At 39.6% G+C, this 27,461-nt stretch overlaps 1 protein-coding gene across 1 annotated transcript; it reads left to right on the top strand.

Moving 5' to 3' along the window:
* Window positions 1-1,630: 1,630 nt before the first annotated feature.
* LOC104851436 (keratin-associated protein 7-1) lies at window positions 1,631-27,155 on the top strand. The gene is made up of 2 exons (XM_033755963.1): window positions 1,631-1,675; window positions 26,614-27,155. Exon 2 carries the CDS (start codon window positions 26,649-26,651, stop codon window positions 26,883-26,885), a length of 237 nt encoding a protein of 78 aa, XP_033611854.1. The 5' UTR covers window positions 1,631-1,675; window positions 26,614-26,648; the 3' UTR covers window positions 26,886-27,155.
* The last annotated feature ends 306 nt before the right edge of the window (window positions 27,156-27,461 follow it).

Here is a 27,461-nt window from a genome sequence, read left to right on the forward strand (position 1 = left end):
CCATCTATCGTAATTCACATATTTATATTTGTGTGTAACCTTGTAGGCATTTGAGTTTTTCGTAATTGCTTTAGAGTTTTTATTGCAATTAGCAAGCATTTTTGATTTCATAGTTGTTGAAGCCAGAATTTCAGAATTCAGTGTCTTTTATTTCCATGTCATGACCTGTGTGGTAGTTCATTGATCTCCAACAGGAAATAGGAAATAACAATTATTATTATTATTATTGTTATTATTATTATTTTTGGTACCAGGGATCTAACTTGGGTCCTTGTGTTTGTGAGGCAGGTGCTGGAATCACTGAGCTAAATCCCCGACCCAACAATTATTATTTTTTAACTTCTTTTTAACCCCTGTGTTTTGTGAATATTTCTCAAGCATGTTTTTCCTATTACATACTTATTTCTGTGTTAATTCTGCTCTTCATTCCAATATGTGGTAAGTATTAAATTCTACTAATTTTGCAATAGTTTACATTATTTGGGAAGTTTTCATCAAATTTGCCTTTCAGAAAAGCTCCTGATTCATCTTAGTCTTTTAGCTTATTTTCATCTTCTATTTCCTATATTTTTTATATAACTGAGCTTTGCTGAGGTTACAACATGTATATTCCATAAAATTTTCTTCCTTTCTACAATAAATGATTTTAAAACACTGCTTTCTCTTCCAAGATATGTTGTTTTCATTTTGTTGTAAAGTCCTTTTATCATAGGCAGTAAAAGTTATTTCATCTTGTAAGATTTCAGTAATGTTTCTAAAACCAGCTGTATTTCACCCATCTATTTATAATAAATTTACAGTAAACCTTTCCTCCTTAGTTTAGGAAATAGCTACCAGATATAATTTACCATAATCGAAATTTTATGTATTTAAAAAATGATACATTTTGTTGGATATTTTTCTTTCTAAATTTGGTAGATACCGCTTTCTTGCCTTTCTGAGTTTAGTGACTGTTTTTGTTTCCCGAGTAAATCTGTCTACTTAGAACATGCGAGCATTAATTTGCACATGGCGGTATATTCTCATTATTTGGGAAAAACTTATGCAGGCTTCACAAGCAAATAATTAATCATATCTTTTTCTTTACCATATTATTTAGAGTTAATTTCAGAAGATAAACAGATTTCCAGCAGATGGTGACTGAAACAAAAATATTTCAATTTGTTACCTGTAAATCGGATTTAAAGACATAGCTTTCCCATAACTGGACTTCTGCTTTTCTGTTCTGACTCCCAAATAATGTAATGGAAAGTCACAGGGCAAATACAAGTCACTGCCTCAGAAGAAGGAGGAGGATCATATGGCAAAGGAGAGAAACATATAAATATGTACAGGTTTGTTATATTCTGAGAGAATTATATTCTTTGTTCTGAAAGTAAACTCAGAAGAAATTCAACGTAACCCGAATAGATTTTTCTTATTCCCATGAATGCATTAATCAAGGGAAATAAATGAGGAAGGGTACTTCCTAACCCTCCCTTGAAGTTAACGGCTGGATTGTTTTTAAAGAAACAGGAAGGTGAGGGGATAATTATTTTTTATTATGGGTACGAGGATCTTACGAACTCAGGATGTTATGCTTGCGAGGCAGGCAGCAGCACCACTGAGCTAAATCCCCAGCCCATGGGTCATTTATTTTTAACATCAACTAAGAAGTTACGGGACAGCCTTAACGGTAAGTCTGCCGGGGTCCTCTGCTTGCATCTCAGCAAAGGTCTCTTCGTGGGCTGTGCCTTCGCAGGTGTGTGAAATGTACAAACTTTTCCTATGTTGGTTTGTAAGAAGAGTTTCTCTATGTCAGTTTTTGTTTTTTACTTGCTCTGGAGCATAATTCCATTGTTAAACTGTAGAGCTTCATTACCAAAATAAGGCAAACGAGGGCCGCGTAAAATTGTTGTCTACTTTCAGCTGATTGTATCTTTTTTGCTTTACCCCGAGCTGCAAAAAAACCAAAAAAAGTGCTAGAATCATAAAATCTGAGTTTGTGGGACGGAGTATAACTTTTTCTTTCTGACTCCCATTTAATATTGAAATCCTTTGCAGTGATATTCAAGTTGTTGTCTGTTCTTTTCAATATCACTCAGCATTCTCAGAAAACAGAGCAAATCTATTTGCCTGCAGTTATGTCTAATGCTATTGTTTGGTAGCAATTATAATGGCTATTCAAATATTGAAAGTAACTGTTGTTCCATCCCTGTTTTTAAAAGCTGAGCTCAATAGCCTGTGTTCCTTTAACCTTTCTGCACATAAATGTGCTTTGAAGCATTTTATCCTTTTGTAACACAGTAGTGTCCATTAATTTTATTCTTAAGATATAATTCTAGCATCCTGCTATTGGGCTACATCCATTGTTTGGCAAGATTATAGCATCATTTTATGCACTATGATTTATTTTAGAAATCTAAAATAGATAGATAATTAAACCCCCAAAGACCAGTTTTATTCTCATTCTTTCCACATTGTGAAAACAATTGTTAAAGCTTATTTAATTCGATAAGATCTGCATTTATTTTATTTTGTGTCATTTGCATTACAAATATTAAAATTTTATCTTTGATTCAACTTCCATTCTTTGATATATTTTTCTGTTTAAAATGTTTAAAATTCTTAACTCTGGATAAATAAATTAATATGACAAAAATTATCAGAAAGTAACTGTTTATGTTATACTGTGTCTCATTTTCTAAAATACTGATACAAAATGTAGAGAATTTTTATCATTATTGGTGAAGTATATAAAACTGGAATTTTATTCACCAGACTGCAGAAGTTAGTTGTTGGACTACTTGCATTAATTATTAGTAGTCGGTAGCAATGAAGTGTGCTTTATTATTGAGGAGACAAATTTCATCCCTGATATCTCATTTATCCGATAGTAAGTACAGAAGCTAGGAAGACTTTGACCTCAGGCAGGTAAACTGAAGCCAAATTGCAAACTTTTCCTTCTGCTCCTGTGACCCTTTTGGACAATAGATTTGAATTCAGTCAATTATTAACGTCCTCAGTGAATGTCCGTGTGCTGGGTGCTGGCCCTGGAGTCTTGGTCCTTGCTGGGCCATGGTGGATTCTGATGGTCTTGGGTCACAGGTCACAGATAGGTGCTTCTTAGATGAGAATGGTTTCACAATGTGTTCTCTGCAGCAGTATTTTCACAATGGCTGAGTCTCAAAGATCAACTTTCAGCTAATGGTAACTGTCAGAACATTGGCTGTGCGCACAGTTCTTAAGAATTGTGCTTATCATCTTTATTCTGAAATTATCTCCTTTAATATTGCATGGAAAAGGAGAAGATTTTCTAAATTTTAAGAGATGCCTGTTTATTTCTTTTTTGTTTGCTCCCTTGAAGGGATGTAAAGATTTTCCATTTTTGTTTCTAATAAACAGTCACAGCTGGTAAAGCAACTGTGGCTTCACATTTTTTCACTTATTTCAATTGTTTCAAGTAGTGTACCCCAGGCCTGTCAACTGCGGGCAGCTCAGAGAATTATTTTCATATCTATTTTCTTCACAGCATTTATTCTCAGATGACAGTAATGAGCAGTGTGTTGAGAGTATATACCTTATGTGAATGAGCAAGCCTTTTCTAAGATATGATGGTGCATATTAATTCTCAACTGCATTTGGTGAGGTCTTGGGTTTACCGTCTTATGCTAAGTTTCAGTTTCAAGATTTTTAATCCTCAAAAAGCAGAAAGGAGGCATGCTATTTTAGATGTCAGTACCCTTCACAGCCAAGATTTGGCTCAGGATAATTGAGAAGCAATGTAGGGTCAAGTACAGGGTATGCAGGGGAACAAGTTGTTAGAGTGACTTTACTATAGGTGGGAGAACAGCTAGGATATGACTGATGATGTACTCTTAAGGTACTTCAAAATTTAATTTTTTTCAAATTCCCTCTACACTGTCCCTGGAAATGACACTGATTAATTTCCTATGATAGCTACATTCAGATTCTTTTCCCCATTCAGTGCAGTTCCCCAGCCACTGCATTCTGCAGTTCAGACCTAAGTATGATTATTTGGCTTGGAGAAAATGAAATTTTTGTCAGAAAAAAGGAGAAATAAGTTTAGCAGATAGAGATGGGCATTAAAGTTTTCTGTGGGGGACTCAGTGCCTTGATGTACTTGTGGCAGACAAGATACAAATTTAGTGTAAGAATGGAAATGTCTCACTTACTTAAACTTTGATTAATCTCAGTGAGGATTCTGATTAGAGACAGAAAATTTTATTTAATTTTATTATTTCTCAGCTAGTCAAAAGTAATGCTTTTTGCTAATAAAAAGTGTAGCCCTCATTTAGGCTTTGTCCAGGGTTAATTCTGCTTTTCACAGATCTGAATATTAGATTGAACAGGGTTGCAAATGTTCATTCATTCCTGCACTTAAACAACTGTCATTTAACAATACCCGATGAATTTTTTAAGAAGGAATACTATAAAGACAATGAAATTAATAGCAGAGAATGAATGAACAAAAACTATACAAAATTTGCTAAAATCTAGCTTGTGTAGGAACTGCGTGTGTACTCACACCAAAAATTGACATTATAAAATGTAAATATCACGTGATTCTGGGATTACCTGTAATGTAGTATAACTGGACTCTCTTGAATTAGCTCTCTTCCTACTAAGTGCTAACCTTAATGCCAATCTTGAAAGTGGTCATGTTGAAAAAACCATCACAAAGTTCAAAGTCAAGGGCTTGGATGGAGAAAGGTGAAGGTTGTGATGGACAAGGCCAATTGTCAACTTGAATGGCTTGAGAGCCCCTCAAGAGGCTGGTCCAGTGCATTTTTGATAGGTCTGGATGGGTCATCTAGACCTTGAGGTCTATATCTTATCTCTTGCCCGCTGTCTCTAGTGCCGTTCCCCTGCTGTGTTCCAACCAGCTTGAGGTGAGCGGCTTTCTTTGGCCAACCCCTTCTGCTACCATCTTCCTTCCTTCCTTGGAGCCATCCAAACATGGACTGATTTCCCTGGAACCGTGAGCCAAATTAAACCTCTTCTTTAAGTCGTAAATGTCAGATATTGGGTCTCGGTGATAGGAAAGCTGACTAACACAACGAGATTATTTGGCTACCCTTGCAACTAGTGTTCTTAAAATTCCTCATTTCACCTCTCTTTCCTACTGTAAATTTCTACTCTGTGGGATTGCTACTTTGTTTCTTCTATTGCCACAGTTTCATCTCTTCCCTACCTGTTCTGCATCCCCTTCTCAATCATGATTGATCCAGCCTTGCTCCTTCCCTGTGTGACACATTTTGTTACCGCTGTTCTTAGGTAAATTAATATATATTTCAGATTTCCAAAGTTCATACATATGCACCACACAAAGCCATATAGCAATCATTCAGGGGCATCTAGTTTAGCTAGGGGAGCTAAGGGGTGGGTTGTTTTCTTCCTTGTGGGACAACCACCCTCCTTTGGAGCTTGTCAAATCCATAATGAGGTAGGTCTAGAGAAAAGGTCTGCAAACCTTGCTTTAAGGAAACTAATCTAACGAGGGTAAAGAAAAAGCACAAGGGGACATTTACTCTCATAGAGACTGAAGGAGATGATGTAATAGTAGATAGATAACATCAGTTCTGATAGGTCGGTCAGGTTTCTTTCTTTTTTTTTTTTTGAAGAGATGATGTTTAATCGAATCATAAACAGGGCTACCTGGAAAGCAGGGATGATTTCAAGGAAGGGACGTCCCAATAAACAGGGCCAATAGAAAGTGAAATTTCAGAATAGGGAACAGCGGTGCACAATGGGGCACAGAGACTGGGCTTGTTGCCTGGGACACAGAAAGAGGAGTGGTGCTGGATGCTGTGCTTGGAAGGTTTGACTGGAGACAGATTGTTGAGGGCTTTTATCAGATAATTAGAAGTTAGAGCTTGAATAGCCACAAGAAAACAATGAGACCCTGTTGAACTGGCAAATGACATAATGGTGTAGGATTCTACAAAGACTCAATTGAAAATTACATATGAATAGAGAAATGAAAGAGACAGGAAGCGGACATTAGGAGCTATTGTGATATTGCAGAAAAGACATAAGGCTTTTAATTATTTCTCTTATGCGCGTTTGACATTTCATCAGCAAAGTAAAAAAAGAAAATCTTTTTTTTTTTTTTTTTTTTTTTTTTTTAAACTTTTTTTTTTTTTTTTTTTTTTTTTTTTACAAACTACTTTGGAGCTCACAAGTTTTGGCTTTCTCCTTGTGTTAATATCTCCCTGAAATTCAGCATTTATGTAGGAAGATGTTTTAAAAGTTCTATATTCCTTTGAAAGGAGATAAAAGGATAATATTGCATTACTTCTTATAATGGTATTTTGAAAGTAATTGAAGCACAGAGAATGTATATAAACATATAAAAAGTGTGGCATATTATCATGTTGTCTGTTACTTAATCATTTCTTCTATTATGAACAATAGTCAGAAGAGTGTTTGTGGGAATATTGTAATGTGAAATGTCTTTCTCATGTGTTGAAATGTCGCAACACACAATGTCATGTCGCTATGCCTAAATCTTTTTTGAATTTTTTGCTAAGTATACTGAAAATCTCGATGTGCAAGATGGATTTGTGCAATTTAGGGGCCCTGATCCCTCTGGAGACTACTCAGTAGGTTAACTTCTATTTATATATTTGTGAATATAAGAACTGTAAAATAGACTTTGTTGAACTTGAAAAACTTCTCATAGAGTTATTAAGAGTGAATAGAGTTTAAGGGAATACACCCCACCCCATTAACAAGAGACCATCAATTTGAATTTCTCACACTCTGCAAGGTAACACATAGAATGATTTTCTAGTCTTTGCAACCCTGACCTTATAGAGACCAAACTGACTCCGTTTTGAAAAAAAATGACTCCATTTTGTGGTCAGGCGACCACCCAGTTACTGGAAAAGCCTCAGCTTGCCCCTTTGACCCGGTTCTCAGAAAAATCCGCTACAGTTCTCATAAACTATAACCCCATTCTCTGTTAATCTTGCAGGAACTTGTGGTTAGGGCAGGCAGGGACATCTGGCCCTGGCCAATAAAATAGAAACATATCTGCCTTTGCCCAATGTTAACCAATTAGGCACCGACCCTTCTAGAATGCCCCTAGTTCTACTTCCTTTGCTGATAAAAAGTCTGTTTGAAATCGGGTTCAGGGCTCTCGGTATGGAACCGCAAAGTTGGTGAGGTCCGGGAGTCCAGGCTCCAGCTTGCAATAAACCTCTCGTGTGATTGCATCGGACTTGACTCCTTGGTGGTCTTTGGGGATATCGCGATCTGGGCACAACAACCTAACTGTCATCTCTTAGGATATGGGAATTGCCACTTTATGTTGGTCTTTCAAGGATAAACTATACATAGATACTTTAAAACCCGTTAATGAATTACAGAATTATCCGAACAGTGTCTAATATTCTCAATTTCCTATTGAAATGTTTTGTCATTTTTTTCCCAGCACTATAAATATTTCACATTTACTCTTCATTTCTCCTTGCTTTGGCTTGAGTTGGGATGTAACAACTCCCCGAATCAATCCTTAGCTTTATGTTTTCCACTCTTTCCAAGTAGCTTTAAAGACTTTCCTCTGTTGGCTTGCTTTTCTTCTCTGTAGCTCTTCCTCCTTACCTATTAACTTGAAATCTTATCATTTTTAGGAAAATGGATGGAACTCAAGGTCACCATAAGCAAAATAAACCAGAATCAGAAAGACAAACATCACATGCTTTCTTGTATATTACGGAATCTAAAAAAAAAAAAAATTATGACTTTTAAACTTTCCTTTTTCTTCCTCTTAAGGTGAAAATCTTGGTTTTTAATTTTCAACATTATTTTAATCTATGCTAACTTCAAAATAACAAGGCCACTATCTTTGTGGGCAATCACTGAATATGATTTAGGTATCTTTTCACCTTTTTATATTGTACTGATGGGCTACACAATTAAAATTCTGTTTTTAAAGTCACTTGAAAAATCCAGAGTTTAAAAACTACTTGCTTGACATTTAAATTCATTTGTTTCCGACAGTTTTCTTTTTAAAATCTTTTATTTCTAAATTTTGGTTAACAATATATCAGTGGGATTCAGCGTGATATTTCCACACATGCTACGGGCACTGGCAACACCCAACCTCCCTTTATCCATCAACCCCTCCATAAACACCATCCCCAGTCTCTACTAATCACTGTTCTACATTTAATTGTTTTCTATTTTCAGAATGCCTTTTTCTATTGGTTTTTTTTTTTTCCCCAAAGGTTGAAATACTCATCCAATTCCAAAGTCAAAACAGCAAAACTTGAGTATCCAATCTCCTCCTTCCTGTTTTCCTTCCCTGTGCAGGTGATTATTTTTATGGATTTTTGGCCTTTTTTTCACTCTCTCTGGTTTTAAAAATTGTAAGCAAGTACAGTGTGTTAACTACCTTTCTCTCATTGCTGAGACAAAATACCCAACACCCAAAGTTGGAGGGGAAGGGTTCTATTTGGAAGGGATATATATTTACCATTCGTAGAGGTTTCAGTCCATAATCAGCCAACTCCAAGGCAGGGATGGCAAACAGTCCTGACAGAGATGCTCACATCGTGCTCACAAGGCAGCCAAGGCAGCCAAGAGACCTTCACAGATTCTATCTCTTTTATCTCATCCAGACCACCGGGATTGAGGCAGTGCCAAACTCATCACTCACACGTAGTGGTTTAATAGTCATGCACCCTTAACCCTAGTATCACACATTCCAGATTCAACTACCTCTGAAAAAGAAAGCCCCATCTCTTCTACATGAGGCTTTGGGGGGACATCTAAACACAAGCCATAACATTTCGCCCCTGGCCCCCCAAAGACTCATACGTATCCTTTTATGCAAAAAAGCATTCAGTCCATCTCCAAGGATTGCCAAAGTCCTAACAACGTCAGCATTGCTGAAAAGTCCAAGTCCAAAGTCTCCTCTGAGATTTAAGGCAAACTCTTAACTGCAAAGCCCCTGCACCAATGAAAGGAAAGTCAAACACTGAACATTCAGTGGCATAGGATAGACACTGCAAAAGGTGCAAACAGGAGACTACAAAGGAGTGGGACCAAAGTGAGTCCAAAATCCAGCAGGCCAAACATTACATTCCAGTTTCACTTCCAGTATCTGAGGCAATCTCTGGCGAGTTGTGAACTCCAAAGGGCTTGGGTGGCCCCGCCCCCGTGGCACTGCAGATGGTTGTCTCCCATGGCTTCTGTCTTGGGCCAGCTCTGCTCCCTCCTTGCAGTTTTTCTCAGCTGATCCACTCTCCTGGCTTCTCTAAACTTCTGGGGTCTCCATTTCACCGTCAGCTTCACACTCAGCCTCGCCCACTGCCCTCTCGGGTGCACCGCTTGACACCCCAGGCCTTCTGAAATCTGGGTGGAAGCCTTCCTGACCCCACAAGTCTTCTGTTCTGCATGTGCCTAAAACCAGTGCCATGTGGATGATGCCAAGGTCTGCTGCCAGCTGGAGCAGTAAAAGTAGCCAGTCTTTCCTCTCTCTTTACTTGAATGGTCCAGTGCCTAGGGACTAAATCTCAAGGAACAACTTCCCTGGGCTGCCATTTTGAAACAATTTTCCTAGGCCACTGCCATTTTGGAACAACTTCCCTAGGCTGCCGATTCTGGAGCATGGTGGTTTGGGGCTTTCTTCTCAAAGCAAATTCATTCACCTTTACAACTCTGAGGCTGAAAAAGTGGTGTCCTGCTGCTTCCTGGGATGTTCTCAGGTTATCTTTTCTATTCTTCTCTTCCTTCTCAACAATCAAGGTCTCCTCTGCTCTGTCTTTGTAGCCCGCAGCTTTACTGGAGCTTCCTTTCTGGCTAAACTCAAAATGTTTGAAATCATCTTGATGGGCTCCATGCTCTTTATTCTCCACATAGAGCTGGCTGAAAGCTCCCAACAGTGCTCATGCCACTGCCTCAATACTCAGCTGCTGTGAAATTTCTTCTGCAACATTTATCAGTACACCTCCTCTCATCTCAGTCTCACGCGAAGTCTGTGGACGTGACCAAAATGCAGACACCCTTTCTGCCAAGCCATAACACGCATCATCTAGAGTCCAACAGCCCATGCTGCCTTTCTTCCCAGCAGAAATCTCCTGAACTGGGTCTTCACTGGCTTTCTGGTCTCCTGAGCTCTGACCAGAATCTCCCACACAGAACAGCCTAAGACATTCCAGCTCTCTTTCCTAACTCTTCCCCTTCCCATGAGCCAGTTTCAAAGGCTTTTCAGCCACACGGCCAAGTAATGCCACGGCGACAACTCCACTTCTCTGGTACCAAATTTCTGTGTTAGTTACTTTTCTCTCACCACTGGGACAAAATATTCAACACCCAGAGTTAAAAGGGAAGGGATTTACTTGGTTCAAAGTTCATAGAAGTTTTAGTCCATAATCGGTGGACTTCAAGGTGGGAATGACAAACAGGCACGATAGAAACAACATGGTGCACAGAGGTAGCAAAGGAAGCCCAGAGACCTTCACAGATGCTTTCTTCCTCTTTTTGGTTTGTCTGTTTTGCTTTTTGAGACAGGGTCTCACTACGTAGTTGAGACTGACCTGGATCACTATGTAGCCCAGGCTGGTCTCAAAGTCACAGTGATCCTCCTGCCTCAGCCCCCTGTGTGCTGTGACTACAGGTGTGTGCCACCACGCCTGGCTTCTTTTTGCATCTTTTATCTCATCCAGACTGCTGGGATTAGAGTGGTGCCAAACTAATCACTCACATGTAGTGGTTTAATAATCACACACCCTTAAACTAGTATCATACATTCCAGATTCAGCTACCTCAGAAAAAGAAAGTCCCACCTCACCTGCAGAAGTTTTTTGGAGGGCATTTAAAGACAAACCATAACAGACAGAGCAAATATCAACAAATATTTGTATATCCCTCTTTCCTACTCGAAATGTAGCATAATGCATACACTCTGCACTACACATTTTTTGTTTAGAAAATTCTGCATAGAATTCCTAGAGTACTTAGAGAGTCTCTCTCATTCAGTGTAGCGCTGACTATCTCAACACTATGGGGAGATATCAAGAGCTTATCCAGCCAGTTTGTGGGTGGACTTGTGAGTTGCTTTAGATTTTGCGTTTTCCATGTAATAATGCAATGCACAACTTTTTGGATATATCACTTCCAAGTTTTGTCATTGCATCTATGGAATAGACAGAAATCTCTAGTCAGAAAGTAAGTGCATCTGATAATTTTGCTAAAAAGTGCTAACTTGTTCCTCAGGGAGCTGTGCTAGTTTATTCTCTGGGTGGTCCCGTGGTTAGTGATTTAGAATACCAAACAAATATTTCTACTGTGAAAGTCCCACAGTACATGCCTGCCAGTTCAGTTTTATTTGGACTCTGGTGTTCACTAGTTAATTTTGTTTTTGAGGTAGACAGCACCTCTATCTTTACCTCCCCCACTTGCTGCTAAGATAGCCTTTACAAACCACCAGTCATGTAATCTTCTCTCCTTCTTTCTGAATAATTATGGCTAAAAATGTAATAAAATCTTTACAGTAGAGTACTTACTGAGTCATGTGCTCTGATGAAGATCTAACCCATATTTTGCCCTGAAATACTACTGCAGTGGACTCTTCTTTATCCTGAAATGTATTCTTCTCATTCTCTCTGACTGCTTGAGTTCAGTCACTGTCTCTCACACTACAGAAATGTGGCATCGTGAATGCATTACATCACCGCCCGGTGCCTCAGTGGCCTTGACTGTGACTGTGGGAATAGTGACAATGAGGACCTCACAGACATATTGTGAAGTTTGGGAGAAATACTGCACACGAAGGAATGCCAGGTGTATTAAGAGTCCACTAAATACTATGCTTTGTTCATTGCTATTTCACAAATTACCAGCTCGGTGCCACCGATCTATCAGAACAGAGACATTAAGTATTCAACAAATATCATGTTTTGTTCATTATTTTTCACAAACTATAAGTTCAGTGGCAGCCAACCAACCTATGAGAGCAATATTCGTGGGTCTGCGGGGGTCCTGCTGTTACTCCAAATGCAGTGAAAGGTATTTATGTCCTGCTGGCAAAATATACTTTCAGTCAGAAAATTCTATGCCTTAATCCTGACTAATGACAACTATTTTAGCTTTTTTAATCCTTTCTTTTTTTTTAACTTCCTATACACTGAAATAGTAATCTATTAAGTATTAAGGCAAGAGTTGGGGTGAGAGTTTCCAATGCTGCTCTTAAGCAAATAATCTGAATGTTATACTGCGTCAGTGATGTGTCAAAAAGTTTTCAAATAAATGTTTATTTAGAAATGAAATAAGTCAATATTCAGACTCCGTGCAGAAGTAATTCTGTAAGCACTCTGTATCTTAAAACAAACAAACAAACAAACAAGCAACACTTGTACAACTTGCTTGGGACTAGTTCAAAATAAGTATGGTTTTGTTGGTGAGAAGTCTCAGTTTCCTGTTAAACGGGGGACGGCAGCTTGGGTTTCCAGGTTTAGTACAGATGCTTTGTTCCTTTATGGGCTCATTCGTCAGCTGTTGCTGTTATTTCTTTTTTCTTTTTTTTTTTTTTTTACAGCTTTAATTGAGTTTATCGGTACATTTTAGGGATACAGTACAGTTACAATCATCGTTGGGATCTTGTACCTCTACATGACAAGTCTTGGTTCTCATTTTGTTGCTGTTATTTCTAAGGTCCACCTTTTCGGTACCTACGAAAAGACTCAGTGCTTGTGCTTCTTCTTCGGAACTTGCACACATGCTGTTTCGGTTTTATTTATTTAGTTTTGTACCTTGTGGTTTACGTTAAAGCCTTGACCTGTTCACTGTTGGTTCTAGCCAAACTGAAGTTCTCTCCAAATGTTTCTGCCTCCCCAACTTCAGTTTTAGAAAGGGTCCAGCCTGGTGGAGGGAAGTTTCTGAGGCCTTTGGGGTAACTGTTGTGCACAGATGGGGTCCCAGGGCGCTGTGACTTGGACACGAGAGTGCGCTGGGTTGGCAGGTAATCGAGATTCCATTCATTGTTTCTGAACAGGAAGAGCCTCGAAAACCTCTCAGTTCCTCCCTAAAGCCGGTGCCCTGTTTCTCACTGATAAAACCCGGGGACAGAGCGATGCAGGCAGAAGACAGCAAAAGTCACCATCAGGATCATCCTTCGGGGACAACCTCTGCTTTGAGAGAATTAGAGCTGAGTTAAACCACAGATACTTAATACACATTTCCCAAGGTTTTGGAGCGCAACATTCGTAGTACCACTTTGTTGGCCTCAGTCTGTGTTATCCCAGTGATGAAGCTGGGACGGAGTAAGGGCAGCTTCAGAGCTGGACGGCTCAGTCAGATTCCAACCAAGGCTGCCTGGGCCTTGGCTGCTCTGAGCCTGCAGGTAACGGCCCCTTCCTGTAGAGGGCAGCAGAGACTGGCACAGGCTTCAGGACGCGGCTCCCAGAGCTCACCTAGGCGTCGCATGCTAGGCTGCCATAAACTGAATTCCTTCCCCGCTGCTTTTCTGATTTTTGTTAATCAGTTGGTGAACACCAGTTTATTCAAATACTAAAATGCGTACTGAGCCTTTCTGTGTGTGCAGCTCTGTGTTTCAGTGTCTCTACAGTTAAAACCTGAAGGGTTCGTTCCCTTCCTCTATTTCCTCCAGGGATCACTTGATCTGTTTGTTATTCCTTTGCTCACTTCTCTGGGCTCCACCCTCCCCACCTTTCAGGCTCTGCTTACTGTGTCTTACTCCAGGAGGGCTTCTGGGACTTCACATTCTTGCTTACATGCCTCTCTCTGTGTGTCTCTTATTCTCTCTCTCTCTCTCTCTCTCTCTCTCTCATCTGTTGGGATTTTCCCAAGGTCGATTCTCAGCGTCTTTGCTATTTTAATATGGATTTTATTCATCACATTTTCTTTTCGATACCCGGGATCGAGCTCAGGGCCTTGTGCTTGTGATGCGGGTGGTGGAACCACAGAGCTAAATCCCCAGCCCCATATTCATCACATTTTCATGTTTTACCATGTTACCTCCTACAGGACAAAGCCTCCATACATAGTTTGTATGTCTTATTGCTTATTACCGTATGAACATTTGGTAGTACCATGAAATACTCTTCATAAAGTAAATTAGAATAGCTGCATAGTACTTAGAAGAGTTATTATAAAAAGTTACTGCTGGACTTCAGTTTCCGGACAATGTCTATAATGGACTTGGGGGGAGGTAGCATAATGTCTTGAATGTTACCCTGGAAGGATATAGTATCAGGAGGACAGACGGCACACAAATGCCTACCTCCTACCCTTTTCCCACAGCCCTAGAAATGAGAGCAAAGATGATTTCTTTTAGAAGGATAAATCATAACAACCTTGGAAAAATAAAACATTGTTATCAGAAAAGAGCAGACAGAGGGAGTCCCTGGAAGACAGAGAGCAGACAGGTGAGGCATGCACAGGGTTTCTGAGACAGGTGGGGCTGATGTTGATGGCCCAGCATGAAGGTGAACACATTAGCAAAATGCTGTCCTCACAGTTGCTTAGGAGCAGCTGGGAAGTTGGCCTGCCAAGCAGTCAGTGTACAGAAGAGTAATTCAACTTGAGGTTGAGGAGGAAAGTGCAGGGAGCAAAGCATAAGTCACTGGGGACTAAGGACAGTGGAGATCGATGATGAATTTAGACTCATTGGGATAGATCTTGGAACTGCTTGGATCAGCAGGTGTGTGTGTGTGTGTGTGTGTGTGTGTGTATCCTTCTCCCTTTCTTCTGTCTCTCTCTCTCCCTCTCTCTCTCTTTCTTCTGTACACAACAACAAGTGTATTGGTTTAAAACACTACCCTTTATCTCAGGTTGTGAAGGATCAAGAATCTGAATACAATTTTGCTGAGTACGCTGCTTCAGCGTGTCTGCTGGGATTGCAGTCTTTTCTCAGTCTTGCAGTGCTTATAAATTCCAAGTGGGTGGTGGAATTTTTTTTCTTATATCCTGTTGCCCTGAGGGCCTTTGTTTTGTGTTGTTTCTGGCTGTTGGATGGAGTTATTCCCAGTTTCTTCCCATTTGGGGCTGTGCCACAGAGTTGCTTACTTTATCAAAACCAGCAGAGGACAAAGTGTCAGCCAGACAGATGGTACAATCTTATATAACGTCGTCACAGAAGTAATGTTCTGTCACCTTCACCGTGTTCTATTGGTTAGAAGCGAGTTATAGTTCCTTCTACTCATCAGAGAGTACTGCTCAAAGGTATGAGCACAAATATACAGGGTTATTGGAACCCCTCAGAGTCTGTGCATCGTAGGTGCAGAAAAGAAATCCACTTTTCCTCTGCGCGGTTGATTAGATTCATGTCTGTAATGGACCAGGCCTGACGGGATCTTGATCTTAGCTCCATTCTGCACTGACAGTGTGACTTTGGCCTTTCACTTTCTTTCTCTTCTCTGTCTTAATTTCCTCATCTCCAAGATGAGGAAGGAGTTGGACTGGTATCTCCTTCAGTTCTAACATTAAAGATATCATCTGTTATTAAAGATTTCCAAAGGACAAAAAATACCCACTTGATCTTTCCGTTCTTTGAGCTCGATTTTTCCATAATCTTCACCTCTTTTGATAATCTTGATCACTGTATGTAGCTTTTTTTTCTCCTAAACTGTTTTGCTTTATTTACAAATATTTGCTTATTCCTGGCACAAGCAATCCATGAATAGTATAATCCCCCCTTTTAACTTCTCTCTTGCTCTTAACAGAACCACCTTGTACTCAGGTACCAGCAGTGATTTTTTTTTTTTTGGATTTCTTTCTTTCTTTCATGGCTGAAATCCTGTTAATTGCTAAATAAGTCCTATAAATTTTTCTTCACTGTTTCATTCAAATCTATCTTCTTATTCCTATTTTTGTTAACACCAGTTTAACTCAGATTCTTGTTTGTTTCTTGAACTGATGATTTGGATAGAATATTAATAAGCGATTTTTAACTTCATAATGTTCTTCTACAATAAGCTAGTTCTGATTACCTTATTTCCTCAATTAAGTCCTCTAGTAAGTGCTTTTTCTCTATGACCCACAGCAATTTTACAGTTAAGTTCATCTCATCTTTAACTCTGTTACTCATCTGTGAGAAATCTCTCTTTAATGCTCCTACATACAGTCAGTACGAAGGGTAAGCTCAACAGCCCTCAGAAAACCTCAGCTATTTCTGCTCTGTCTTTGCCTCTGATGTTTCTCTTCGTAAATATCCTGCTTTTCTCTACTTGTTAAATTCATATACAGCTTTAAAGACACTTCCAAACAACCGTCTTATTCATGCATTCAGTATATAAAGAGATTTTTATTGAGCTCCGCCTGTTTATCAGTCAGGAACAATACAATCTCCTGGAGATACAATGGTGGGCAAGACAGACACGGTGCCTTCCTTTAGAGAGTTCTAGTGGTGAAGACAGACAGTGAAGAGGGAGATCACTGTGGCTGCACTGTATGGGGGAAAGATGCGGGCTATGTGATGGGGCTGGAAAGGCAGACAGGAAGGACACCGAATAAGGAGCTTGACCTTTTTCTCTTAAGGACAACAGGGAGTCCCTGAAAGCTTTCAAACGAGGGTGAAATGCACTTTGCTTTGAAAAAGCCTCAGAGGCTGATATTCAGGAATGACCCCACTGATGACTAAAAGTGGGAGAAAGGAAGCAATGCAGACTTCGTGGCAGGAGTCCGGGACGGGGATGGCGGCCACTGCACCACGCGACAGGGCTGGGGAGGGGAAAGCTGGTGGATTTGAGATCTATCGGAAGGCAGATCCTTGACTGAGCCTGGCAACGTGTCAGAAGAAGACGTGGTGAAGAAAGAAATGAAACTTACACTCTGAGTGACTGGATGACAGGGTCATTTACTGGGATGGGGGAAGCTGGGGAAGGAGTTGCTGCTTAGGAAAACAATGAGGAGAGCACATTCTGATAGGCTAAAGTCATCTGTACACGAGAGTATTCACAACAGCACCTGGATGGAATTATTCTAAATTTCTGTCACCTAGGGAGTCCGTAAGAAAACGGCGATATAGTCGGACATGCTATTTGGCAATCAGAAGGAATGAAGTACCAATCCATGCTACAGTGTGGATGAACACTGAAAATCCTGAGCTGGGAAAAAGGAGTCAAACATAAAAGGCCGCCAATAACAGGGTTCCACGATGTGAAAGTCCAGAAAAGGCAACGCCATAGAGATAGCACTAGTTAATGCTTGTGAATGGGAAGTGAATTTTATGGGTCATGAGATTTCCTTTGGGAGTGAGGAAGGTGGTTCTGAAGGTAGATGGTAGTGATGCTAATTCTACGAATGTCTATTGAATTGAAAAGAATATATTTTTTCCTGTGTGAATTTTATTGCAGTGAAGGCTATTTAAAGCAATGTTTGGGACTGCTCTTTTGGCCTGGGTTCTCTAGAAAGCAGAGTTTTAGACGAAGAGCTGATGTGTGCTTGCTCTTATGAGGCCAGCACAACATGAAAGGAGAATTAAGCAGGAAATACGGAGAATGCAAACGAGTGTATCTTGCCAAGTTGACCATACGTGCTTGATTCTGTGGGTCCGTTCCCCAGGAAGATGTCTGCTCTCTTAGGGGGTCTAAGCAATGTCTTTCGTTGGAGACAGGGGAGACAGTACAGCCACTGACTTTCATCTGTCCCTGACCCAGGGTTCACCCACAGGGCACTGATTTGCCCACACTTGTGGGATTATACAGGTATGGACATAAAATACTTATTTCAGTGTCTTTCCTAGATGTTAAAGATGAAATTCATGGGGAGGACGTGAAATGCGTCTGGTGAGGGCAAGAGGCAAGACGTCATTATTTCTGGAAGTGGGTTGCAGCCTGCGTGATGACAATTCCTCTAGGGCAAGCTGCATAGAAGTAGGAGAGGCTGATAGAACCCATAAAGTGATTTATAATCCTTGCCTATGAAGATGTCCATTAAGTAGCCCCATGGCTATCTAAAAGAGTTCCTTTCTTGTTTCTTTCTCATACAAACCCTTTCTTTAAAGAGAATGTTCACATTCAAAGTTGTCAAATAAAGTTTTGTTAGAACTAATATCTCATTTTTTCCCTACATCAATTAGTATTGAAGAATTTTCTTTGTTAAGTTCAAATTCTTAGAAGAACTATTCTTCTCAATTAGATTATGCAGTGATTAAGAGAATATGGAAAAGAGAAGAGATACAAACAGAAAAAACTATCAAGCTATCAAAAATAAGGGCTGATTTGTAGTGAATGAATCTAAGAAACTTATTTAAATTTGTTCAGTGTCAGAATCTTTTAAAATTTATGTCACATAAGTCCTAAGAATGTTTTAATATCTCTTTTCTTCTTATATAAGCTTTTGGAATGTTTTAAAAAAATCAGTATTAAAGTATGTTAAGATATGTTTTTATGTATTTATTGACACAAAATAATTTTTCATAGTTTTGAGGTAAAATGAGATAATTCAGTACATGTATGCACTGTGTAATGATAAAATGAGGGTAATTAGGATATCCATCAACTTTTTTTTAATCCATTAATTTTATTGGTACATTTAGTATATAATATGCTGACATGCATTATTGGGAATTTGTACCTTTTCATGATGTATTTTAGTTCTTATTTTTTTTCCCATTCCCCTGCCCTCCTTTCAACGTCTCCACCCCTCCACCCCTCCCTATTTACCAAGACTTTGTTTCCAGTTTTTTCTTTTCTCATAAACTTATCATTTCTTTGTGGGGAGAACACTCAAAAACTCTTCTAGCTATTTTGAAATGTGGACTGTGTCACTGATAAACGATGGGGACTCTACTGCATAATAGAACACCAGACCGCCTTCCTAATCGTAACCTTTTACCAATTGAACAATCTCTCCTTAGCCCCTCAAGGAGATACTGGCTTCACTGAATGAGTTTGGAAAAATCTTTTTACTTCATCTCCTTTGGAAATAGTTTGATAAAGTTTATGTTTGTTCTTTAAATGTGTGGTAGGATTTATCAGCAAAGTCATTAGATCCTGGGATTTTCTTTGATGGGAAATATTTATTTTTCTGCGTTATCTCCTTTCTTCTTATTGAACTGAAGGTTTTGTACTTCTTCATAATTCCATCTGGATAGATTTATAACTGTCCACCTCTCCTAGGTTTTCTACTTTGCTGCCATACATTTGCTTACAGAAGCCACTAAAGATCTTTGCTTTTTGGTAATATAAATTGCAAGAACTCCTTTCATCTCTGATTTTATGCATTTGACGTTTTCTCTCTTAAATACAGCTAAGGATTTGTAATTTTTGTTTATCTTTTCAAAAGCCAAATTTGCATTTTATTGCTCCTTTGTAATTTCTTGCAGTCAATGTTTATTTATTTCTGCTCTGATCTGTTATTGTTTTTTTCCTTTATACTAATTTTCGGTTTGGTCTAAATTGTATTTCTAATTCCTTGAGGTGAAATGTTAGAATTATTTGGAATCAACCTCTCTCTGTGTCTCTGTTTCTCTGTCTGTCTCTCTCACTCTTTCTCTCTTACTATAAGTTTTTCTTATAAAAGTTTTCTCTTAGAACTGTATTTCCTACTTCCTATAGGTTTTTGTATGCTGTTTCCACTTTCATTTGTTTTCAGAACTTTTACAGTTTCCTTTAAAGTTTTTTCATAGACCCATGGGTGGCTTAGGAGCATGTTGTTTAATTTCCACGTACTTGTAAAGTTTCCAAAGTTTCTCCTATTACAGATGTGTAGCTTTTTGTCATTGTGGTGGGAGAAGATACTTGAAATGATTTTGGTTTTCTTAAATTTGTTAAGACCTCTTTTGTGTCTGACATATAATCTGTCTTGGAGAATGTGTTCTTTGTGGTTGGGAGTAGGTGTACTCTGTTGTTTTTGGGTGGAATGTCCTGCACATGCCTATTAGGTTCATTTGGTGCAGAGTTCAGCATAAGCCTGATGTTTCTTTGTTGATTTTCCACCTGGATGACCTGTCCATTGCTGAAAGTGGGGTACTCTACTTTCATCTTTGTGGTTACTCTGGAACTTACATGAAAAACTTCCAGTAGTAAAAGGCTGTTTCAGCTAATTACTGTAGTTGCATATAAATACTCAAGACTTTTGTATTTCTCCCCACAATTTGTAATGTTATTAGTTTAATTTTCATCTTTGATATTGTATATTCCTTAAAAACTTATTGCAGGTATGGTTATCATTGATCATTTTGACTTTTAACCTGAGATTTGTTATAATAATGGGGAATTCTGAATTTGATTCTGAATTTACTCCTTCAGTGAAGATTTTGCTTTTACATATTTACATCATAGAGATCATCATCCTTTTCCCTCCTTTTGAAGCATGCCCTGAAATATTTCTCATAAGGCCAATCTAGTAGTGATGGACACCCTCAGCTCTTGCTTCTCCAGGAAGGATTTTATTTCTCTTTTCTTTGTTTTCTATTTTTTGGGGTGGGGTACCAGAGATCAAACTCCAGACCTTGTACTTGTGAGGCAGGCGACTGCACCACTGAGCTAAATCCCCAACACTTCTCTTTATTTCTGAAGAATAGTTTTGCTGTTTTTTTTTTTTCCTTTCCATACCTGGAACATGTATCATACTATTCTTTCTTGGCCTCCAAGATTTCTGCTGAGAAATTTACTATTTGTATTATGGTGATTCTCTTATATAAGACGGCATTTTTCTCTTGTCGCTTTAGTATTCTACATTTGTCTTTGACTTTTGACAGCTTGATTATAACATGCTTTGAAGAGGACCTCTTTGGGTTGATTATAATTTAGGCTTCTTGGATCTGGTTGTTCATATTTCTTCCAAGACTTGTAAGATTTTCAGGTATTATTTCATTAAGTCAGCTCTCTGCACCTTTTTCTTTCTCTTCTTCCTCTGAAAGCCCAATAATGTGAACATTTGTTGGCTTGATGATATCCCACCTACCTTGCAGGCTGTCTTTGCTGTTTTCATTCTTTTTCTTTTAGCAAGAATATTTCAAATAACCCTCTTCAAGTTCAGAAGTTTATTCTTCTGCTTGATCTAATCTGTGGTTGAAGCTCTGAGTTATATGTTTTAGTCCATCTGTTGAAGCACTCTACTCTAAATTTCTCATTTAGATCATGAACTGTTTTTCTGACTATTGAATAGCCTATTTCAATGAGTTTCTTTGGTTGATTTATTTATTTAGAATTCTTCCAAAAGCAATTTGTAGTTTTTTTCTTTTGGGGTCAGTTGCAGGATGACTATTATGATTCTTCAGTAGTGGCAAGTTTCCTTGCTCTTTCATGCTTCCCGTACTCCTGTGTTGATGTCTGCACATCTGGGGGAGCAATTATATTTTCTGATTATAGAGTAGCTTTCACAGAGAAAGACTGTTACTTGTAGCTGCGTATTGACTGGGTAGTGTGTGTTGAGTTTTGTTCCAGACAAGTGCAGTTACACAGCCTCCATTCAGTCTCTTCAGGTGTAGTCAGTGTCAGCGGCAGTCAGCCAACATCTGTGAGTCTCTAAGTGGCCTAGGCTGCAGGAGTCTGTGCAGCTGCACCACTGGGTGAAGAGCAGCCTCCCTGCTGCATGTCATGAGGATGAAGTACTCTCCCTTGGGTCAGCTGACTCTGTGTTGGAAATCTGATCAGGGGTTGGTTTGTCTCCATTGAGGGGTGTGTAGTCCCCTCTGCATTGGGGCAGGGTTTTCTCAGGCTCCTGAGCCTCAGGAGACCCACTGGTTTCTGGGTAATTGTGTCTTCTTCCCAGTGGGTAGGCTCTCTCATGCCATGGGAGGCAGGCTGCCATGTGGGCTCCTGTGCAGACTCATGGTTTTTCCATAGGGTTCCACTTTTCGGGACACTGCAGCCACTCATGTTAGCATAGTGCAGTGATGGTAGAGCCAGCGGGGTAATGCGGTGGCTACTGTTACCCATAGTGGTACACACTAGCAATGACTATAATCTCAAGATTGCACCATAGACTCGGTTATGGAGGAAGGGGCACAATGTGGCTCCTTTTGGGCTTCATTGGAATAATCCAATGCTGTGTACATGTAAGGACAAATTTTATTTATTGCCCTTTGCCGTGCACGGTCTCCTAATTAATTTGGCTCGATCCGCTAAAAGAACGTCCACCAGCCTTAAATAAGTACAAAAGGGAAAGTTTATTGAAGGATATGTGCACACAGAACACAAAAGTAAGAATGGAGAGGACAAAGAAAGAGAGTCCTCTAACAGCAAGAGGGACTCTATCCGGGAAATTACCCTTAGGCTCTCTGGCAACAACACCGGAATGTTGGAGGAATTAGGTTCATCACTCGCAACACAGCACGGGTCTCTTCAGCAATCCCTTCGGCTACAGGTCTCAATCCCGGGCGTAAGACAGCAGCAGCAGCCTGGGCTAGGCGGGCTGTTTATATAGCTCTCCAGACATAGGTAGTAAAACTACCTGTACTTTTGGCGCGGAAAAAGGTGAATGTGCTTGCAGTCACGTCCCAACCAGGCCCTGGCCAGGGGTCCGGGAGGGGCGGAATGCATCACATTCCTTATCTTGATCTTAAGAACATCTGGTCTCTTTAACAAAGTCCTTCCTGCTTTTTTCCAGGGAACTGGCCGGGTATCCAGGGAAAGAAGAGGTGAACTAGTGATTATGTGCCTTAGAGAGCCGAAAGCCTTAACCCAAGCCTTTCCAACTTAAAGTTTTAACTTTCCTTACAGTACACTAAGCAGCTTCCTAGCTTGGGTTCATGGTTTGGAAGGACTGCAGAATTCTCTGGTACAAACTTTGCAACTGTCCTTTTTTTTTTTTGGTACCAGGGATCAAACTTGGGTCCTTGTGCTTGTGAGTCAGTCACTGGAACCACTGAGCTAAATCCCTGGCTCTTGTCCATGTTTTTTAATAGAGTCTGCTGAGTGGCTTTGGCTTATCTTTTTCTCTCCAGGAGAATTCCTTCTTGGTTCTGAGCTGTACTGTGGAGATGGGAGTGTCAGAGTTGGGGAAATCTGTTCCCCTCTCTAGGTAGCGATCCCAAATCTGCATGGTCTAGAGCATCTTCACCACTCTATACTACACTCTGTCACTCTACCCAAGGCAGTGCAGCCAGAATATAGTTGATTACTTACTGTTTTGGTCCATTTGTGAGTATTTTGGGTGCTGATACTATACTCCTCTACCCAGTCATCTTATTGTCTTCTTTTAAGATACGTTAAATTATTTTACTTTGTGCAAAGAATATAAACCACGGAAGTCATTAATGCCCTGCAGCACTATGAAAGTTTCCATTCAGGTACATAGTGGTGTTGCGATTCTTCACCTAGGAGCTGAGATATAGATATATAACTTGCTTTAGGAAATGAAAAAAATGAATGGAAGTAATACATGATATTTGGTGAAAGTCTTTGGGAGTGTTTGTGTGTGTGTGTGTGTGTGAGATTTGCCACATTCTCTTCCACTGTCAGTTATATTTCAGAGAAATGAAAGTTCTATCACTTTAAGCCTCTGAATGAGAATTATGTGATCTTGAGAAAGATGCTGGTGTAAGCATGAAATACAGCTCTGATCTCTCAAAGCATAGAGGTTTTGCATTGTTTGTTCCAGAAGTGCCAACTAGCCTTTCCTGACTGATATGTTCTTTAAGAAACAAAAGCAGTGAATTGTGTATCTGAGACACTTGATAAGTTGACACTTTTAAAAGTACACACAACAGTATAATAGAGTAGCTAAGAACATGGGTGTGGAGTGAAAAACCATGGGTTTAGAACCAGATTCTGCTGCCTACTGTCTATGACTCTGGGCAGTTTGCTAAAATGCTTTGGGACCAATTTTCTTATAAAAGATCATAATTACATCATAAGGTTATTATAAAAACTAAATAAATTCACATTTGTCCAGTGCTTGGAAGCATGCATAGTAAGTACCCTTACCACATGCACAGGTAAAACACAGAAATAGATAGTATATGTAAAGAGTAGAAAAGAATGTACCAGAATAAACCATCCACAAATATTTATTATTATTATTATTATTACTAGTATTTAAAATAAAAATTATCAAATAACAAATAGTTATGAGACTTTTCCCTGGGAAAGTCTAATAGATGGGGGTAAAAACCAAGCAAAGGAGAAAATTTATTTTGGTCTTTTGACTTAGGGTAACAAAACCAGAAGCCAGTCAGATGGATTTTACTTCCGGGAAGATGGCTGCATACTTAGCAGTTACTTTTTCTTTCTAATCCGACAAGAAGCAGAGAACATAGGTGAATGGCAAAGACAAACTAAGGCATTTTCTTTATTTATCTCCATCACTCAGAGTAAAAGGAAATAGCCCGCCTGTGACTGACGCTGAGCAGTGCTGCCAAGGAGAGATAAGTGGCTCAGGGCAATTTCACACAGCCCAGCAAAGAGAGTTTCTTTGAAATCTCATGAAAAATTGGCCCTGGGATTTATCAGGATGGTTTATTCATGAGAATTATCTGAGACGTGCCTTAAAAACAGATTTCTAGAATCTCATGATGGTGGTGGGAGAGAGGAGCTCCTGGAAGTCTAAAATTTCTAACCTGATTTTTTAGTTGACTTCTGCCTGCTTACATTTAAGGACCCAAGTCTAGTCCTGCAGCTCACTGAGTATCCTAAATCCTACCGCCACCATGCGGCATTGTATCCAAATTGCAAGTTCCACTGGAGCGTGGTAGAATCAGAGGTTAAAATTTTCAACGGCCACATTTACTCTGTAGTCCTTACTGTCCTCTTCTACTCGCAAACATACTTTTGAGTATATTTGAAGGAGAGTCTATGTAAATCACACGCTTGAGGCCACCCTGCCTGCACTTTAATGTTTTGTGTACTTAAACATTTAATTTGAAAATGGGCCTCGTCTTTTGATTTTAATTATAAACTCTCACAACATCTAAGCAATTTATAGAGTGGAAGAAGCCAAGTCTATTTGCCAAACGTCCAGCAGGCGACTCTTTTTGTCCGAGAACTCGTGAGAGGCAGAGTCTTAATAAATAGACAGTTGTTTGATAGGAATAGTATTGCTTACTGGATCCCGTGATTGTCCACCGGGGGAGGATAAACAGAAGCAACTTGTATCCAGGAACTTTTGTTCTCTTACTTTCAGGGACTCCAGACTCATACTTGCAGATGAAAGAGATTGTCTCTTAAACACCAGGGCTGATTTGGTGTTGTTGAGCTCGAATTCTGCCTGGTTTGATTTTGTCATCAGCAGTGGTCACACAAACCAAACAGGAATACAGAGAAGCCAGTGTTCTTAACTCTAACTCATATTTCACCATGGATTTTGGCATTCGGGCTCGTTTTATGGGGAGTCAGTAAGAACCTAGCGTCGTATGATATGACTTTGAAATTGAGCTTCATTCCATTTTAACCATGGCATGGCAACCCCACAACAAGACAGTCTGGCAATGTCTGAGATGATTTGCTACAAAAGGCTGTGTGTTATCTACAAAAAAATGAAATATATTAACAAGGAAGATGCTCATAAGTGAAATATAAGAAAATTTCTAGTAAATTGTCCATACCCACTTTATGATTATGTTTAAAAATACTTGCTCAAGTGGATTTTTGTAGCAGTGCTTTTGAAAATTAAAAATGAATTTGTAACACACAGTAGAAGCCATTTGAAATGTTATGCACATGTACTGACTCCACATAAGATATGTAAACAATATGTACTAAGAAAAAAGAAAAGGAAGGAGATCAAGGGATGGGTGGTGGGGAAAGGGAGGCAAGGGAAAGGGGATAAAAAAATAAATTAGTTGGTAGGCCTGGTGGAGCACACCTGTAATCCCAGCACTCAGGAGGCTGAAGCAGGAGGATCACTGTTTGAGACCAGCCAGGGCTACACAGTGAGTTCCAGGTCAGTCTTACTACATAAATGAGACCCTGTCTCAAGAAACAAAACAACAACAACAACAACAAAAATATTAATCACATGTGTTATGTATACGTACCAACTTCCCATAAGAAATATAAACAGTATGTACTACATGTGACTATTAACAAAGTAAACTAAAACAAGTTTTCCTTAAAGATAAAGTGAAGTGTACAGTGGTATTCAGTAAATTCATGATGTTCTACAGCCCCAGCCTCTGCGTAGCTTCAATTTAATATCTTCATCCACAGAAATCTCTGTACCCATAAACCATACCCCTGATATACCAGTGTTTACTAGTAATATACAAAGTGAATTTCAAGAGATTGTAGAGTTTCCTTCTATGGTTTCAAATGCTGTTATCCAAATCTCAGGAGACCTTCGCGTATGGCCTTGTTTTGAGTTGAGGTGCTTACAGGCTCACCAAGGCTGTTATCCTGGCTATGTCCTGACTATGTCAGTTGGGAGGGGTTTATAATCACAGTACAGAAAGAGTCTCACATAATGCCATCAGAATGTAGTAAACTACGGGACACCGATGAAAAGAATTCAGTTTCATGTCGAGGATGGTTGCTTTGAAGATGGTGTGCATTCCTTGGCAGATAGAAAAGCCAACAAAAACATGGACAAGGACTCTGTGGCTTTTTTAATATGCATTTTGCTAGAAATAATAGGATTGTTTACACACATCTTTAGGAAGATGCAGAGACAGGTATGCCCTGCCCACCAGCTTAAGGTATAAAAAGCCATGCAAAGGAGGAGACCTTCATTCACGCTTGGGTATCTTGTCCTTCACAGTCTATCCAACTCCTTCCTTCTCAACTCCTGCAACCATGACACGTTATTTCTGCTGTGGAAGCTACTTCCCAGGCTATCCTTGCTATGGAACCAATTTCCACGGGACCTACAGAGCCACCCCGCTGAACTGCGTTGTGCCCCTGGGCACTCCCCTGCCGCAGGCCTATAGCTCCCGTAACTTCTGCTTAAATGGTTGCAATGGTTGTTGCTATGGTAGCAGCTTTTACAGGCCTTGGGGCTCTGGCTCTGGCTTTGGCTACAGCACCTACTGATGGACCGATGGCTCTGGTGATGACAGGGCTCTCCATTGGTTCTCTGCATAAGGACGACCTGAAGAGCACTCACAGCCTTTCTGCCTCAGATGAGAGATACTGACTGCTGCTTACTCAAGTCTTGCTCCTCCGTGATACTGAACAAGCTGCCCAGGACTCAGATATCAAGCTGATTCTCACTTACAGCCTAAGAAAGCAAGACATACTTTTTAGGCATACTTAAGTTTAGCAGATAGTTTGCCTCCCAGGATTGCTCTATTCATGTATTATTAACTTCTACATCAGCATCAGTGTATTTCCAATTGGGTGTGGGTAAGGAGTGGCTTTACTTTTAGTCTCCTAATAAATCTGTTTTATTAAGCATGTACATGTTTGTCCTGGCCATTTATTTTATAGTGTTTCTATGCTCTTGTATTCATCAATCTTTTTTTAACCTATAATGGTTCATTTTAACAAAATTTTATTTTGATTTCAGACTGTTCAACCAGCTTAGAGTGATGCCTACCCAATATTTCTTTCCATATTGAGATTACATTCTTTAGCTGTGTCCCGAATTTATTCCAAATATACTATAGT

The sequence above is a fragment of the Fukomys damarensis genome, unplaced genomic scaffold (assembly GCF_012274545.1).
Source record: "Fukomys damarensis isolate Sample0158 unplaced genomic scaffold, DMR_v1.0_HiC HiC_scaffold_24, whole genome shotgun sequence".
Taxonomy (NCBI): Eukaryota; Metazoa; Chordata; class Mammalia; order Rodentia; family Bathyergidae; genus Fukomys; species Fukomys damarensis.